The following is a 19609-nucleotide window of genomic DNA, read 5'->3' on the forward strand; positions in this document are numbered from 1 at the left end:
TCGTATAGCACAATTTCACTGCCTCACCCTTGTGGCTTTGGCACAATGGACTGTTTCCCTTGTGGTCTGTCATGGGTTTGTTTAATTGTATTGGCACATCTGTTATAAAAAAACATGTTTTGTTTTTTAATAGTCTTCATACTGTGGTATTTCACCTCAACTCAATTAAATGTAATCCAATTAAATTAGCTGGGCTTTATTGGCATGGGAAAAGAACATCCATATTTCAAACGCACGTAAAAAGTAAAAAATTAAAATAAAAACATTGAAATAGACGAAAGCACAATATTGTATACTCACTATATGAGTACGTACTCAACTAAGACTGCATACAAATACCCAAAAGTGTCCACATTGTTGGTACGGGTTTAAATGTAAAAGTCACGTTAATTAGTAACGTAAAGTATTTTTGTTGTAGAAGATTTAAAAAGTAGAATGCAGAGTTACAAGTGCCAACAAAGTATAGCATAAAGTATGGTCTCTTTTTTTTTCTCCAGCTATACGATCGCTCCACACTGGAGCACTTTGCAACTCGTCGAAGGTCCACAGTCATTCATGTGGGCTGATGGCATGTCCCTTCATGTAGCTCTACCCCCCCCCCCCCACCCCGCCCACCCTGAGCCCCCCACCCACCCACAACAAGGGTGGGCCCGACTTCATTACCTGGGTTACAAATGTCTGTTCTAGAGGAGAGAGATTAGGAAGGATTATCCCTCATTACATTTTGATTGACCGTTATGGCATCCCCCTCTCCCACACACACACACACCCACACACACACACACACACACACACACACACAACACCCACCCACGCACACACCCACCCACCCACCCACACACACACCCCCACACACACATACACACCCACACACACACACACCCCCCACACACACACACACACAAACACCCACCCACCCACCCACCCACACACACACACACCCACCCAACCAGTTGCATGTGTGTGTGTGTGTGTGTGTGTGTGTGTGTGTGTGTGTGTGTGTGTGTGTGTGTTTGCATGTGTGTGTGTGTGTGTGTGTGTGTGTTTGCATGTGTGTGTGTGTGTGTGTGTGTGGGTTTGCAGTGTTTACTTAATGGATGTTCATCTGTACGCATTAGGGAGGACTGGGATTGGAATGTGGTTGTAAAGCTTGGATGAAGAAGACCCACGTTATGATCACATTGCATGAGATCATAGGAAATATAGGCTTACAATGTTATTTTCTTATGCCTATTTGCACACTTTATAAACACCTGTGCACCGAATAAGACATTTTTTACAACACACACACACACACACACACACACACACACACACACACACACACACACACACACACACACACACACACACAGTGTAAATGCATGCACGTGCACACACAAATCCAAAGACACCTTACACCCAGCCGAACTGGGTGGGTGAAAATATAAATAAACATAACAATGAGGTAGAGGTAAGGGCAACTTGCTAAGGAATGCCTACACACAGAGCCTCTGTACAGTCTGGTTTAACCCAGAACCTTTCAGCTGGAGGTCCAGCCCATTAACCACTAGATCATGTGCCGTGTGAAAGGAATACCAATCCATTTTACACAAAATTCAGAAAGGTTCAACAAAATACTGTGGGTGAGTGACTGGTTTGAGTGGGACACAGTGGACCTTTTGAGATCAAGAGTATGAACCCAGGGACTCTCAGTTAGCCGCACAGAGGGGGGTCCTGGCTGGGTGCAGATCACTCTTGCTCCTACTATGGGGATGTGGGCATAGGCACACAGAAGAAGTTGGACTGTTACCATCTTGGACCACAGATACGTCACAGTACACCTCTTCCTCGTCCGTCCCCCCCCCCCCCCTCCACACACACACACACACACACACACACACACACACACACACACACACACAGGTGTAACTTTGGTATTGACATCTTGTCTTCAAAAGCTCCATGAATCCTTATTTTCCTTTTAGTGTCTGCAAGTTTGCATGTGTGTGTGTGTGTGTGTGGGGGGGGGGGGGGGGGGGGGGGGGAGTATTGGTGGTATTTGCAACCAAAAGAAGAATCCCTGCCTATGGCCAGTGATCTTTCAACCAATACATAAGCTATTGGAGGGACACTTGCATCATTACTTTCGTGTCAGCGCAATCATGGCCAAACAAAGCGCGCTCTGATAGGGCACTCAGGGTTAGGACTGTTATCACATTCAGAGGACCCCAATCTCATTAACAAGATAGAGGGGTGACCGTCCCGAGAACCAGAGTTCATTGGTCTACTCTTGTTCGACTTTTTTATCAACAACTAGGAACCCCCACCCCCGCAAAAATGAGCCCCCAATCTTTTGGCCCATGGGCTCTGGCATTATAAATACGCCTTCCCCTCCCCAGACGAAGCAACTCAATAAAATCCCCTTGCATGAGCTCTTAGCAACATGAGCGCACAATAGCAATCCACCACCACCACAAGTGGAGGTAGTCCACAAGATTGGTATCTGCTAAAAGTTCGTTTTCTTTTTCTAAAGAATTGAACGACACGTGTCATTTTTTTTTTTTTATGACAAATAGCAACCAATTTAAATTTAACTTACTGACGTGCGTAAAATGGCCAAACTTGTACCACGCGAGTCGACGTTGGTTCTTGGACTCTTCCTATGGATTTACAGTGTGTTCGCGGACGTGACATTCATGTCCAACTTCTCCATGGACAACGAGGTGCACTCCAGCTTCATCCAGCGGCGCCTGCGTAGCCAGGAGCGCAGAGAGATGCAGCGGGAGATCCTCTCCATCATGGGGCTCCCGCACCGCCCGCGACCCCACGACCACAACACACACAACGCAGCCGCCCCTGTGTTCATGATGGACCTATACAACACCGTCTCCCTGGACGCCCAACTGCCCGGCTATTCCTATTATAAGGCCCCAGAGTACACGACCCAGGCTCCGCCGAGGGGGACTCCGCAGGACAGTCGGTTACTCGATGACGCGGATATGGTGATGAGTTTCACGAATCTTGGTGAGTTGATGCCTTCACCTTTGAGCAGTTGCTCCCGCTTCACAAAAAATATATTAAAAAAAAAAAGTAAAAAAGTATTTATGAATAGTATTGTGTAAGGCGTATAGTATTCATTCACGCGTATCCACACTGTGCATAACCTACCTAACACATTGATCTTGGCTTAATCAATAATTGCTCAAAGGTATGTCAGTAAAAGTTCTCAGCGGTGTCTTGCACAGTAACTTCCGTCTTTGGCTGCTGCGACCAAGAAGTTTATGTTAGCTGTCAAATAACTCCTTCCTAACCCCCCAGTGATTAAATAGCCAAGCAGTGGACTCCCATGGGTGGTCACTATTTGAAAACGAGGCTGTCCCAGTTGAGTGGTAGCAAATGTGTTGACATCTCTCCTCGATATCCGATTTCCTCCGAAAACCTTTCGAAGCTGTAGATAGAGTGGACTTTAGTGAGGCTTTGTTACGGATGAATGGGATTGGATCAAGGTGGTTATTTCGCAATCCAAGCAGACAAGTAGAACGACGCACACGCAGTACATCTAAACCCTTGATTGAATGAATCACCTCATTGTTTGTACGCTTGAGTATGCGTGTGTAAACCAGCCACGTGCTCACGTCTGTGGTTATATGCGCACACCAAGTTGCGTGCGTGCGTGCGTGTGTGTGTGTGTGTGTGTGTGTGTGTGTGTGTGTGTGTGTGTGTGTGTGCGTGTGTGTGCGTGCGTGTCTCTCTGTATATATTTGCCTGCATATGTCGAGTATGTTTTGTGTGTGTGTGTCACATGTTGGAGTGGGGGTGTGGGGAGGGGACCCTCACGCCATCAGCAGGTCCCTTTGAGATCCCGCTGGCGGCCCCTCGTATCACTATGGTGAAGCGGCAGAATGCACGGAGCCTGTGGCTCGCTGCCGGATGTGGGGTCTCATCCAACGGTCGCTCCCCTCCTTGGGACTTGGGCTCTGGCCTCAGGGCCTGGGGAGGGTGGGGGGGGGGGCAGTGGGGGAAGTTGAGGGAGGGTCATAGGGTCGCTGAAGATGGAAGAGGTCTCATCCCCCTTGAACATCACCCACGCTTCTGACCTCCCACTGTGTCTTTGCGGTTGTACGGCAATTTTACAAATGGGAGGAATTCAGTAGCAAACATGTCGAATGTATAGTAGCAAACATGTCATAGTATAACACTTCAGGTGTTTAATTATATATATATATATTCAGAGGCAGCCGTCCACCTATAAAACCACAACACACTGATGCGATAGAGAGCCAGAGAAATACAGATAGCAAAGGACTGGAGACTGCATAACACTGCACTGTTCACTGTGTCATCCCAGGTCATTCACAGGGCTCTCCTGAGCCCGTACTAATGTTGTTGTAGTGCAGTCTGTCTAGGTGGTCCCCGTGACGTGCTGTCCCAAATCCAAACTGGATTATGGTATTCCCCCCCCCCCCACCAACACAGCTTCCAGTCGAGGACAGCGCTGCTTCCAGCACCCATTGTTCTTGGCCTTGGTGGAAAGCATTAAGTCAGTGGGTAAGTGGCGGCAACGTTTGCCAAGGTATTTGGGGAAATGAAATAAATACTTAACTAGAGTCACCGAGAGTTTGCTCTAATGAGCGCGGGCCGTTCACAGTTTAAAGCTCGTTTTTGAAGGGATTTTCTGGCTGATTCCCAGTGCGACTCTGCGAGGAGGACGGCTGTCTGGAAGCCTTTTGAAGCCAATACGAATCACACATGCCCCTGCATGTACACAGCCACCCACCCAGTCAGTCAGTGAGGCTGTTACCGTGGCCCCCGGAGCGTAACCATAGCATCCCTCAGCAGTGTGTGGACCTCACACAATGAGGCCAGTGTCGATAACAGAAGTTCACTCTTTCTATCATCTTATTCGATTGTTACGGGCTGGATCAAGGGCGAAGGGTCCGTTGGCCCCCGCTCTGTGTCTTGAGCTGCATCTGACGTTAAAGGGGTAGTTCAGGATTTTGGACATCGGGTCTCATTTCCAAGTGTGAGCCAGTGTGTTATTTATCGTTGGAGACCGTTTTCAACACTTTTCATTCAGTCCTTCTAGTTGCAGAAATCGCCGGTGCTAGGCTAGCGCAAGTCGAGGGGAACTGCTAGCCTGCCGATAAAAACAGTTTTACCCACTCCAAAGTACATCCGATGCAAACCAGTTATAATGCCCGACTATCGATGTAAATGTCTGTGTTGATAGAATAATATTAGAAATAAAACTATCCTTGTATTGCAATGATCACATTACATTTTGAGGGACTACTTTCTCAGCAGCGGTGTAATTTCCAATTCACTACAGTTCACTACAATTCACTACAGTTCACTACAATTCACTACAGCAAAAGGTAAACAGAGAAGCGCACTCCAGGTAATATCAGTCCGCCGCTGCCGTAGCTTGCTTCCAACTACAGGGATTATAAACTAAATGCAATGCAAGGGTATGTTTATTCCTAACACCATTCTATCAACACAGACATTTACATCGATAGTTTGGCATTATAATTGGTTTGCCTCGGGAGTGGGTAAAACTGTTTTTATTGGCAGGCTAGCAGTTCCCCTCGACTTGCGCTAGCCTAGCACCGGCGATTTCTGCAACTAGAAGGACTGAATGAAAAGTGTTGAAAACGGTCTCCGATGATAAATAACTCACTTGGAAATGAGACCCGATGTCCAAAATCCTGAACTACCCCTTTAAGGCAGACCTATATAGCCTGATTTCAGTGGCAGAACCCGCTCTATTGATCCTCACAGTCATGTATGTAGCACGTATGTACTGTAGACCTTTCTGTTTGCTCGGGACATCTTTAGTGTGATCCCACCTGTAGCTTTTGCTACAAAGATGGCGGTATACACAGAAGATAGAAGATATACACATTTATATACACCAGGATAAGATGGGCCCCATTGACCAGACATGGAAAAGTCTGATATCATCACAACAGTTTGAAGGTCTTTGCTGCACGGTACACAAACTGTGAAACATTTTTCTCAAGCACGAACACGGCGGTGGCTGAAGCAGACAAGTCTAAACCCGGTTGTTGGTGCTGATGAGCTGATCGGTTGGTAACATAAGATACCGTTGAACAGGTTAACAGTGGATGTTCACCAAAGGTTGAAAGCAAGCTTCCATGAATGTCCTTGAGTCAATGAGTGTCTTATTTCATTGGGGGTTTAGTTGTGTAACACACTGACACGCAGAGGTGTTTCACCTTATTATATCCATATCATACAGTACATTATACATTGGTGATCATTTATTGTCATTTACTGTGTGTCTTTATATATAGAGGACGGCGTGTTTTCTTTTGAACCCATACACTTTCTCGGTTCGCAACTAAAGCTCAGTCCCATTTTTTTAACGCAAAAAAAAGTGCAATTTAAGATAACCAATTTATTTTTGGAACGTCACTCACTTGGAACGCCGCCTTTAAGTGGCAGAGTGAGCGGCATCCTTTCAGACGGAGTTCATTCATTTACTTAAAAAAAACTAAAAAAAACAAATACACCCTCGAGAATACACCATGAATATGCCCCCCCCCCCCCAAGCTAGTGTTAATTTAAAAACAAGGCACATGTTTGCTGTTACACTTCTCCTCTCTATGCATGCTTATCAAATGCGTTCCCATTAAAAGCCGACGCGCCCACGGAACACCTGGTTGTGCTCCGGCGTCTCTCATTAGCTGGCAGAAGGTTAATGTGTGGGGCATATCTGCAGGGCCCCCCCGACTGCGCCCCGGATGGCTCCAACGTGTCGAAATGCCTCTCAGAGTTTGCATATCTGAGCTCTAATCCCCCCCCCCGAGTTAATGGCTCCTAACGTAAACACACCGTGCCTTACAAGCAATTATTGCTTTCATAAAAAAAAAAACGCCCCCGCCGTTCCTCTCCAGCATTTAATTGCGGTCAAACAAACGGCTTGCCGGGTGCAGAGTGTGCTCTCTCTTAACGACGCGCGGCTTTGTGTGTGTGTGTGTGTGTGTGTGTGTGTGTTTGTTTGTCGGTGGGAGGGGGGGTAGTATAATATTTTTTCTTGGGGGGGGGGGGGGGGGCTGCGCTACAGCTTGTGTGTGTTCTGCTTTTGGATGACATTTGTGCGGTCTTAGTGTTTGGCTGCGAAAGGAGATCTGCGGACAGCCTGGGGTCTGGGGAGGCAAGCATACATGAATAAACGCAGAGAGCGTGAGACAGCATTAGACATTCAGGGTGATGTCTTGGTGGTGATGTCATGGGGACTATGTCATTTGCCCCCCCTCCGTCCTCCGTCCTCCGAGAGGGAGATGTGTTTAAGATGGCTAATTGGTGCTCCATTCTGAGCCCCCTTTTTGGATGGGGGGGCTTTGTGCACTGTTCCCAAGGACAAACAAGCTGGGGTAACACTGTGAAAACAATGGACACTGGAAATCTCCAGGAGAACCCGAGGAACGTGAGTTGCCAACCTCTGCTGGAAACTCTGGAAACTCTTGAGAGCTGTAGATGGGCAAACCAGCAAAGCAATCTAGTGAGTAGAGCAACTAAAAGGCTGCCATGCCTTTTATTCCAACCTTGAAATAGACACAGCCTGTGAATGAAATCACTGACAATACAAAGCAAAATGCTCACAGGAGGCGTGTGTGTTTGTGTGTGGCCGGACTTGTGTGTGTGTGTGTGTGAGTGTGGTTGTGTGTTCGATGTGTGTGTGCATGTGTGTGTGCATGCTTGCATGTGTTTGTATTTGTGTGTGTGTGTGTGTGTGTGTGTGTGTGTGTGTGTGTGTGTGGAAGCTTCGGCTGCTGCGGTTTTACTGGCACTGCCTAAACTGGCCTTTTCTTGTGGTCGGCACATGTGTGCAATTTAAACATTGAGCCAATTTGAGCCAAGCGTGCGGTTTTGCCCTCTGCGTCGTCGGGCACATACGCTAGACTGGACTTAAGTGATGTTTAGATCAATCACTTCCCCCCGTGGTCGCTCCTATTTCTGATGAGGAGCTTCCGAGATGTGGGCAGATCGTTTGGGACCTCTTTGATTCCGTGGCGCTCCGGGTGTACGTATGTATCCGGGCGGCGACCGGCTCTGTGTCTGATTGAACTCAACCAAAGCAGTTTGGCGTTGGGCAAAGTCCCCCTCTGAAAAACACTGTTTGTGCTCCCTGATTGTGTGTCCGGGCGCGTCGTTAAAAGCCTATTCGCTTCATTTGGGTGTGATGTCCGGAATCCTTCTTTTACACAACAATCTATCAGGCGATGTGACTCTGTAAACATCTCACATCAGTCCCATCTCCGGTACTAATACAAAAAGTCTTTATTTAGATCGGAGCTTTCTGATCAAACGCTGAAAAAAAACTCAATTTTTTTTTTGTCTCTTCAAAAGTAGACCAGGGGGATCAGGACGGGCATCGCCACGGCGGCAACCACAGGCGGGAGTACCGCTTCGACCTGTCCCGCATCCCCGAGGGCGAGGCGGTGACGGCCGCCGAGTTCCGGATCTACAAGGAGTACGTCCGGGAGCGGCGGGAGAACGACACCTTCAGCGTCAGCCTGTACCGGGTGCTGGCGGCGGCGCCCTACGGGTAGGACCTGAGAACACGTCACAGCAGAACCAGCAGAACCAACACGTCATGAATCATAGAGCATACGTATATATATTTAGAATGTTTATTAAGAGAGAGAAATAATGAGACTTTTTAAAGTACAAAAAAAAAATCACAAAAAGGGCGCGTCCTTTTTCTTTAAAACTCGTCGTTACATTTTTACATTTGGGAAATTATGAATCTTTTTTTTGGATGGGGACATTACTCATTAATATTATATTTTTAAAATATCACTGTGAGCTTATTCTCCTGTTATACGAGGGCCTGTCTCAGCTGTCACTTGAGCCCCAAGCTGCACGTGAGGTGATGTGAGGTGGTTACACTGCAGGTTGAGCCGTGATCGTCCCCATGTGTTGGGTGGCTCTGTTTGGACGTTTATGCCACACACTGTTAAAACGGATCCAGTGCTACTCTTTCTTATGAGCGTTTGTTTGTGTGTGCGTGTGCGTGTGCGTGCGTGCGTGCGTGCGTGCGTGCGTGTCTTGAGTCAAATAAATCTCGAGGGGAGATCAGCAGCTGTGAATCCACGGAGCTGTTTGCTTTAGCGGCGCTGCGCTCCCTCCACTATGTGATCGTCAGCACCCAGGCTGTTTATGCAGACATTAGTGTCAATTACCCCGACATGAGTGGCGCTCCCAGGGCAGTCCCAGCGCTCTCACACCGCCACTTGTAATTAACCAGCAGTGGTGCGGCCCGGGATGATGTATTCATCATAAGGGCTTTGCCTTCCCCCGCTTTTCGTCTCACCACGGCGCGTTACATATAGGAAGGCCCCGGGATTATATTTTCGTCTCCTGCAGGAGGCTTTTAATTTATATCATCCTTTATCCACATCTTCCCTGCCCCGGTAAATTTGGTGTCTTATTTCAAACACCTTAAATTCTGTTAGGGCCACGTCTGAGGCTGTACCGCATGATGTTTTGAATGAAAACATAGCACCGTAATTTCCCCCCCCCTCTCCCCCTCACCCCAAACCTTTAATACAGTACCAGCTGAGACAAGACAAGAGAGATACAGTTCAGTGAATCATGCCTACAGAGACGGGGGAAAGACTCCTTCTGAGGCACAGTTCCGGGACATTCTTCACTTATTCTTCGCGCTTTTTTACAATAATTATTTTTCCTTTTGTTTAATTTTGAAACTGCATTTTTATTTTATATTGAATATGGAGATGGGGAGGAGAGGGATTAAGAGAGAGAGGGGATGTCAGAGAAAGTGAAAATGAAAGAGAGGGAGAGAAATATATAAAATATATATAAAAAGCGATGGAGAGAGAAGGAGAGAGAAAGACACATATATACATGGAGAGAGAGAGAGTGAGAACGGGGGAGAGAGGTATATAGAGAGATCCATGTTCCATGCCATCGGTGACAGGCAGGCTGGGATGCGGAGGTGTTAAGAGCAACAGCATTGTCATTCACAGACACCCCCCCCACCACCCCACCCTTCTCAGACACGAGAGGAGACGGTGAGATTGGTCCCTCTGATCTGCCTCAGGGGGTGGGGGTGGGGTGAGGGGGGGGGGGGGGGGTTGCAACCCACGCATCTGTAAACAAACCACCGTCTGTGACATCCCCCCCCCCTGCAGCAGACGTTTATCAGTGTAGGAATTTCATAGCTTGACTCAGTTTTTTCCCTCTGATGCCACAGCACAGAGGTGAGCCATAACTCTGTGTGTGTGTGTGTGTGTGAGAGAGAGAGAGTTGTGTGTGTGTGTGTGTTGCTCGCCCCCTTAGGCATCCGATGAGGTGACATGTGATTTGAGTCTTTGAAGGTTTTCTCTCTCTCTCTCTCTCTCTCTCTCTCTCTCTCTCTCTCTCTCTCTCTCGCTCTCTCCATGTTAATGTGGATAATTAGTTTATGGTTTTGTGAAAACTTTATACAGGCACAAAAAAAAAAAATGTCCAAATGAATAGTACTATTAGGTTAAGATGGTGGATGGTTAGACGAATATAGATGCTCCACACACACACACACACACACACACACACACACACACACACACACACACACACACACACACACACACACACACACACACACACACAGTTTATATATATGTGATGTGAGATATTGTTAGCTGGTACCACAGCATTGTCTAGCTACCTTCTCTCCCCCCCCCCTGTCTATGCATACACAGTATTTATATTTATATATTTATATATACGTGTCTTTATATACGTTCCATGTGTGTCCTCTCCCAGGGACCGGGAGCTGTCCCTCCTGGCCCAGCGGGTGGTGTGGGCCCCGGAGGAGGGCTGGCTGGTGTTTGACCTCACCACCACCAGCAACCACTGGCTGATGCGCCCAGAGCACAACCTGGGCCTGCACCTGGTGCTGGAGGACAGCAGCGGTAAGGACACCCCACCGAGACACCCCCCCCCCCCCACCCCCCCACCACCACCCCCCCCCCCCATCCATCTCTGGATACAATAGGCTCTACTGTTGCTCGCTGTTCACTCTGGTCCCACATGAAGAGGGTCAGCGGGTATCGTTATTGTTGGCGATGAATGCAGATGAGCAGGGTTTTGTTAAACATAACAGTTGTATTTTTCAAAAAAGGATTTTTCGTAACAGATATTATTATGCTCGTACTATATATATATAATAAAATATACTAATAGAAATACTACTTGTATGTTTTCTAGATGTGTTACTTAAATTGAGTCTAAATAATATCATCAGTACGTTGGATTTGTGTAGCACGTTTCATCTGGGACCAAGTGGCTTTACACGGACGAGAAAACAAAAGTAACAAAACAAAAAAATTTAATAAATGTAAAGCTGTGAATGGATGGTGAATGAATAGTGGGCTGAAGAGTGAACTCCTGTGACTGTTGTCCTCTTGTTGACGCCCTCCTCCCTGGGCCCTCCTCCCCTGTGCGTGGCCTCCCTGTCTCCCTGTCTCCCCCTGCAGGCCGGCGCGTGAGCCCCAGCCTGGCGGGCCTGGTGGGGGCCGGCGGGCCCCAGGAGAAGCGGCCCTTCATGGTGGCCTACTTCAAGGCCAGCGAGGTGCGCGTGCGCAGCGCCCGCTCGGCCCACGGGGGCAAGGGCCGCCACCACGGGGGCCGCGGCCGCGCCCAGAAGACCCCCCAGGACGCCTTGAGGGCGGCCGAGGCGGCGGCAGGTGGGGGGCCTCGCATCTCACATCACACACAGGGGGGGGGGGGGGGGGGGGGTGATGGGGTGTAGTACTGAGGTGGGGGTCGACTCCCGGCCATAAGGACCTGGAGTCGATCAAAGAGAGCTCGGTGGGACGGCCTTAGTCACGGTCTTGTGTTCGTTCTCCTTATGATGTTGTTTCGGTCGATCGTTTGTTTGTTACTGGAATATAATGTATGTATTATTTTTTTGTAATTTTTTTTTTTTCTTTTCTCAGGTAACCTTAGCAACAAAAAACAGGGCTGTAAGAAGCACGAGCTGTACGTCAGTTTCAGAGATCTGGGATGGCAGGTAAAGTCATCCACAAACTAAATCTTAAATCCATGTTCCGTATTTGTCACTTGACATTCATTCCCATTTGATGTCGATTTCAAGCAATGTTTTAATGAGCCTATCCTCCTCCTCTCCTCCTCCTCCTCCTCCTCCTCCTCCTTCCTGCAGGACTGGATCATAGCTCCTGAGGGCTATGCAGCGTATTACTGCGAAGGAGAGTGTGCTTTCCCGCTCAACTCCTACATGAACGCCACCAATCACGCCATTGTCCAGACTCTGGTAAGCGTCGCACAGAAGCCTGGAAGGCCCTTTTGTCTCGATAAAGGATTATATATTTTTATTTTATATATATATATATATATATTCATGTGACTATACTGTACAGTTGATAATTCCACTCTCTATGGTCTCAAAGACTAGACTTTACCACGTATACTATACTACTATGCTACTATATACTACTACATACACAAATAAAGGCACAGCAACAAACACAGGTTATGCAATTGCCAGGTTTTGATTGGTTAAAGCCCCAACAAGACTCCTACTAGGTAGAGGGAGGGACATCAGGAGCAAACCCAGGACCTCTCAGTTGGGACTCAAACACACTATAATCAATACACTATCCTGCAGCGAACCCTGTAGTGGTATCCACTATAAATCAGCGTGACTGATCCCCCCCCAACCCTCACCCCTCAACTCAGGTCCACTTCATCAACCCGGAGACGGTTCCCAAGCCCTGCTGCGCCCCCACCCAGCTCCACGGCATCTCGGTGCTCTACTTCGACGACAGCTCCAACGTCATCCTGAAGAAGTACCGCAACATGGTGGTCAGAGCCTGCGGCTGTCACTGACCCCCCCCCACCACCACCACCACCCCCCCCTGGCTGCTGGCTGTCACACTTTTGTGTCCCCCGCGTCCCCTCCCTCCACTTATGAATGACTTTGGGGGATTGACTGGGCATGGAGTACAGACGCTGGCGTTCAGTGCTGGGTTCATGATACGTGCGCGGACAGTAGGAGCTGCCGCCCGGGGCTGCTGGATCTAGGGGGGTGTATGAGGACAATCAGCCATTGTCGGGGCCGAACCCATACCGTAGGAGTCTCTTTGTGTTGGTGTTTCCTCCCGGTGTGAAGATTCAACACCGCTCTGGTGAACTCTCACCCTGTGTCTCGGGACCGCAGACCCACCAGGAAAGGAAACACAGTCTTGGCGAGAGACAACAGCCACCGGTGCGTCAGAGGACAATGCGGAGGGGGCGCGGTCTCGAAACAGGACGGGTGTTTACATGTGTTGTGCCCACTCGACTCGTCGTCGCGTGTCGTTAGGCTATTCAAGTCTTTCTTGAAGTTTACGGATCTCCAATCAAGCAGTCAGAATAATGTCGGATATCTAGACACTGTCGTTGTTCACAATCATTTTGTTCACACATACAGGGTGCAAAGCGGGGCCACAGAGTACCGTGTTTTGGGTGAGATGCACACCCGTGTACTCCCATAGTGCTCGGCCTGGCTATAGACCCCTTTTTGAATGATAGCAATCAGTCAATATATGTTGATGTTATCTGGTGTGTTCATTCAAGCAACTGATTATAGAAAAAAAACATTCCCTGGCTTTAAAACTGAACATAGTCAAAGAAATTGAAGGTAATATAAATGCAAAGCTTGTACATTTGTATATTTTGGGATTTGACTTCCTGCCGTAAATATTTTCCTACGGACCTCTCTCTCGGCCTCTGGCCTGCCCTGATCAGATACCCACCAGAACCTTTAGATGTCTTTTGGGTTCAGGATTATCTTGTGTATTTAGTCTCGTCAGTAATGCAAGAACAAATATTGGAGGAGAATTAATAGACAATAATATGCAGCAGGGGCACTGGCTTTACAGGACTTTTCACAAATATTCTGACAATGTCCAAAAAAAAAAATGCATTGCTGGCTGCGTTGACTCAATAGCAACCAAAAAATATACAAAACCTATTCAAAACGGAATCATAATACATATTTCATGTTTTTATTGAGAGCGAGTGTGTTTCACAAGTGTTTGTGTAAGCAGTGCAGGGTGGGGGGAGAAAACGTTTGCTGGGGATTTTATGGGGCGAATAGACGGAGAAGTCAGTTGAGTCGTTGAGCTGTGAAACGGTGGACAAGTAATTCAGACTGACATTTATTGGCCACGTGAATGAAGGCATTCCACTGAACCCACACGGCTCTAGACACAGGAAACCTTCTGTCAAATAAAGGTGGACGAGGGGAACGAGTACGCCTAAGACTTGTAATCCTGACATTTTGGAACAGTTGTAAAATATCGCTTAAAGAGCGGAATCCAGATACAAATACTGTTTCACTTCACAGACATGTTTCATGTTTGACTCCTGTTGTGTAAGCTTGACTTCTGTTCTGCAACAGTGGGTCAAAGTTGGATACAATAAATGGGAAGACTAAATGGTGGTTAACAAATAACAGGAATAGGTAAATAAAATACCTTGCCTGTGATTCATGTTTTTACATTTCTCAGGGAACAATCAATAAATGCACATAATCCAACAAAGCAGAAGTTGCACTGTATTTCACTACCCACTGTGTGATATTATTCTAGGCAAGGATATTTTTTTAAAGGTTAACATGAAAATGAAGCCAAAAAGTACCCTTTATTCAAGATTTTTGTTTAAGTTGGATCGATCAACTACAATCTATCCGACACAACTATTGCAATGGCAGAATATTAAATAAATTAATTAATCATTGCTTTTGAAGTATATTATTTTCAACATATATAAAACCCAGTTGGCTTTTTTTGGCAAAAGACCGAAGCTTTAGCACAAAAATTACTTCTAATCCCACACGACAAGCATGTCATTCATTAAAACATCTCAGTCTTACCAAGATGAATCCTCTACCTGAGAAGGGCTGCATTATCTTCTTGCTATCAACAGTATCCACGCATGCACACATTAAAGCAAAACCCAATTGACATATTCAGACGTTCTGTGCAGTTTGCCGTGTATCCCTACTCCCTATGAATAGATTCCCCAATGCTAGACCAGAGGAAGCCACTTCGTCCCTCGTGTCCCTTGTGTCAACAAGTACCACCCGTTCAGTTAGAGGTTATTATCTCATACACTAAAGAAAGACAATCAAGCACAATTTAATTGGCTGCTTTGAGGTAGAAAAAATGTGCCGATTCCACAAGACTAATCTAAACCCCATCCTAGAGGTGAGAGCCGTTTCCATAAACCGGTGTCAGAGTTAATCTCAGGAGATGACGATCGGTGATCTTCCAGTCGATCTAGTTGGTGTCATGTGACCCTGGCCCCCTCACTCACCCTCCACTGGCCCCTCCTGAGGGTCCGGGCCCCGGGCTGAGGCGGGAGAATCGTTTGAACGGGTCTGCTCCTTGGACATACACCGTCTAGCGGCGACCTCCCCCGGGTGAGGAGGACCGCTGGGAGACGCAGGGGTGAGAGCCAGGCAGACGTCTCCCACGCTCAGCTGGCCGCAGCTCAGGCCGCAGAGACGGGCCGTTCTCTCGGGGCAGCAGGACGACCAACCTCGTCCGCGCACAAAGAACGGGTACTCCACGTACACGTCCACCAACTCCTGCGGAAGAGACGGTTCAATTCAGCGTCAGGCAGAGAGATGCAGTACACCTTAATCGCCATTAAGAGGCAGCATTGGACCACTTTGGACAAAAAATCAGTCGCGTATCTAATAACAGCGTGTGTGAACGCTTGCCACCGAAATAATAATAATTAAACTGCTGGTTCACCTGGGAGTTCTGGTCGTGGAGCAGGATGAGGAGGCGAGAGAGGGCCGGAGGGCAGGAGGAAGAGGAGGAGGAGGAGGAGGAGGTGATGCTCTGCACCGTGCAGCAGCTGAGCTGCAGGCCCCGTCGGGCCACGGAGCCCAGCAGGAAGTCCTCTGTCTGCAGGTCCTCCACCCGCTTGAGGCGGCCGTCCCGCAGCTCGATCAGCGAGCCGGCGGCGAAGTGGGGGAGCAGCCAGGGGAAGGGTTCAGGGGAGGGCGGCGGAGAGGAGGAGGAGGAGGGGGAGGGGGAGGGGGAGGAGGAGGACGACTCCAAGATCGCTTTACGCTCTGCTTGGAAAGAGGTGAACTTGTGTCGTGAGTCGTAACCAGAGGATGAGGATGACGACGACGACGACGACGACGAAGAAACAAGCCTGGGAATGGCACGTGGGTGATTGGCGCCGCTGGCGACCAGGTGCTCGTACAGCAGCTCCTCGTGGGGCTTCACGTCCTCAACGGGCGGCAGAGAAGGGATGAGGAACGACGGGGTCAAGGTGGTCGGGCTGACGCCGCCGCCGCCGCCGTGAGGGGTCCCCACGTGCTGGTCTCTCCTCCTCCCCCCCCACGGGCCCCTGTCCACCCTGGGGATCGTCCTCCCGGAGAAGGTCTCTAGGCTAAACCGCTCCCTTAACCGGGGGGCCTCCCTCCCGTAGCCCATCGCCGGCCGCTCGCCGCCGTCCTCCGGCAGCACGGTGACGGGGATCAGCTTCAGCGCAGGGTAGCGCAGGTGACCCCCACCTGCCGCCGGCTGGACGAACGCCGGGCAGTAGTCCCTGACGTGGCCCACGGAGGGGCTGCCGTGTCGGTGGGGGAGGTCCGACCCGCCGTGCTGCTGCTGCTGGTGCTGCTGCTGGTGCTGGTGGTGGAGGTGGTGGAGGTGGTGGTGGTGGTGGTGGGGGTGGAACTCGCTCCAGCCCGCCCAGGGGTGCTGGGGGAGGCTCTGGGCTTTGGTCCGGCCGCTGGACGGGTGGCTCTGGGTCCAGGGTTGGTACAGGGCGGCGGCGGCGGCGGCGCGCCTGGCCGTGGGCTGCAGGGGGAGCTTGTTGCCGGCGGGGTTCTTGTAAGGGTAGGGTACCTTGAACGTCCCGGCGTCGCACTCGCTCTTCTTGGGCGGGCCGGCGTCCCCGTCCGGCTCCATTGTACCGGGTGTGGCTCTCACTCTCGCTCTCGCTCTCTCTCTCCGCCTGGTGGTTCCTGTTGGCCCCCTGTGGCCTGACGCTAAGTTAGGCCAGCAGCTCCTCCGCCGGCGGCCCTCGCGTGGAAGTTGAAGTACCGCTGCCGCCGCCGCCGCCGCCGCCGCCGCGCGCCTCAGACAGCATCGTGCTGGTGGCCAATCACCATCGGAAAGCGGCGGGCAGCGTCTGAAAAGAACAATAAGATCCACATCTGTCGTTTCCTCCTCCGCTCCGGATTCCTTCGCTATACGTCGGCCCTCTTCTGATTCAGGGACGCCTGAGTGCTGTTCACTCTCTCCGTACTTAAATATCAGACAAAACCTGGTCTCCTCCCCCCCCCCCCCTACTCGTTCATGCACCGCCTTGACATGAAATTACAATGGGGTAACACACACCTCCCCGCCACAATTACACCATCAAGGCCGCGTGAAAGATTCTTAACCAGGACCCGGGTGTATGCAAGGGGGGGGTTGGAATCCAGATTGACAGCAACAATCCGATAAAACAAAGTAACTATGGTTACAAAGTACTTTGCAGCTCTGCGGAGTGAACGGTGGCGAGGGACAGTGGAACGTGAAGGAAGGCAGACAGCTAGATGTTTCCATTGTTGTTGGTGAACGGCTTCCATTAAAGCCCATCCATCATCACTTGCCGGTACAGTGTAATACAACAGTCCTACGGTCCGCTGTCTGACGGATCGACATGTTTAGTCTGCCTCTGTATTTTCTAAAAGGGGGATAATGAGTTGAACAAAAACTAACTCCTAACTGGTGATGTGATGTGAATATTGGTTCAGTATTTGCCGACTGCAGTGTGCGACAATGGGAATGAACATCATTGCAAAACTTTATACGTTCTTCTTATTGTGATCAGGACACGGACTTGTGTGGGACACCAGAGTCTAGACCAGCTAAGGATGGATGTAAGACAAGTGCATCCCAGTCCATCACATGGGCTCTACCTCCCTCTCTCTCTTTCACCTCCTATCTCTATTCATCACACACACACACACGCACGCACGCACGCAGGCACGCAGGCACGCACACACACACACACACGTACCTACACTCACACGCCCACACACGCACGTACCCACACTAACACACACAGACACACACACACTCACACACGCACAGGTCTATATAGATGCTATCTGTGGCAGGTAACTAGAGAGCTCTAGGGGGGAGGAGTGTTTCAAAGAAAACCCATCAGAAGCCATCTCGGACCTGACCCCCCCAGGACATGGGATCTTCCTTCCAAGCAATAGCAAAAACGATGACACTCTGCGCCCTGTTCCAACAACGCCTGTGACTTAAATAAGGCTACAACATTGTCCTCCATTTTAGGGTGCATATGTAGAACAGCTGATTCAAATGCCACAAGGAAAGTGTTACGGTGAGGGTGGCTCATCCGAGTGGCTGGCATTATCAGCATCCCCACTCAATGGATCCCATTCACTCCTGACACACACACACACACACACACACACACACACACACACACACACTCAGACACACACACACTTACACACACGTCTGTCAGTCTCACCATGCTGGACTGGATGTGTGTATGACCTCATCCTGATACAGCCCAGAGACAACACCCGCACATGAAAATACATTCCAGAGAAAGAGAGAGAGACACACACAGAGTGACAGAGAGAGAGAGAGAGAGAGAGAGAGAGAGAGAGAGAGAGAGAGAGAGAGAGAGAGATAGACAGACAGACAGAGAGACAGTGAGACAGAGAGAGAGAGAGAGAATACTACTGGGTCCAGGTCGAGAACGGTGACCTACTGTGAGCCTGAACTGAAACACAGACAGATGGATGGATGGACAGACAGACGTACAGAGGGACACTTGTTCAAGTGGACAAGTAGTTTGACATCTTAGTTGGACAGACAGACAGGACAAGAGCCATAAACAGACAAGTAGACCGTCTTACAGGTACACAGGGGGACAGATACACAGACAGATACACAGACAGACATACAGACAAACAGACAAGGCCAACGGACGGGGAAAGATGGGCGGATAGGGGAACAGAGAGACAGACAAGGGGGCAGACAGACAGGCAGACAGGACCTGGTAAGATATACGTTTCCTTATAGGGAACAATTTCACGACGTGTCCCTAATCTATGGAAATGGCATGTATTTACAACAACGTTGGGTGTTATGTCGACCTGCCCATTAGAATATCCCCTGTGGATAAGGCTGGTTTGCATGTCAGCTGAGACAACAACTACGTTCAGCTTCACGTTTTTTTATCTATAGGTACTTGGTGTCCCAAACCATAAAGGGGTTTGTGCCAAATATATATCTATATATATATAGATGTATATACCATTCAAGGCTGGCTGTAGAGTTGCATACCTGTAGTCTACATTACTCGCTCGATTGTTTAAGTCGACTCAGTCAAATGTCTATAAATGTCCATGTGACTAGACAGAGTTATTGAACAGCAAACAAAAGGTTATTTTGTGCCTGAGGAATGAAAAAGATTTTTGCAACAGTGACATTTTCTACATTCTTCATTGACAATCAATCCGTTCCATGAATTCCACCCCCCCCCCCCCTAATCAATTTTCTCAAACAAATCAACAGAAGTCGTGAAC

The 19609-nt window shown here is 49.1% G+C and overlaps 1 protein-coding gene across 1 annotated transcript; it reads left to right on the plus strand.

Moving 5' to 3' along the window:
* Window positions 1–2594: 2594 nt before the first annotated feature.
* Window positions 2595–12867, plus strand: LOC311338219 (bone morphogenetic protein 7-like; the record flags this gene model as incomplete). The annotated part of the gene is made up of 7 exons (XM_084463455.1): window positions 2595–3006; window positions 8362–8557; window positions 10783–10931; window positions 11496–11705; window positions 11958–12031; window positions 12182–12292; window positions 12718–12867. 7 exons carry the CDS (start codon window positions 2595–2597, stop codon window positions 12865–12867), a joined length of 1302 nt encoding a protein of 433 aa, XP_084319581.1.
* Between the last annotated feature and the right edge of the window lie 6742 nt (window positions 12868–19609).

The sequence above is a fragment of the Micromesistius poutassou genome (genome assembly GCF_964030765.1).
Source record: "Micromesistius poutassou genome assembly, chromosome: 2".
Classification (NCBI taxonomy): domain Eukaryota; kingdom Metazoa; phylum Chordata; class Actinopteri; order Gadiformes; family Gadidae; genus Micromesistius; species Micromesistius poutassou.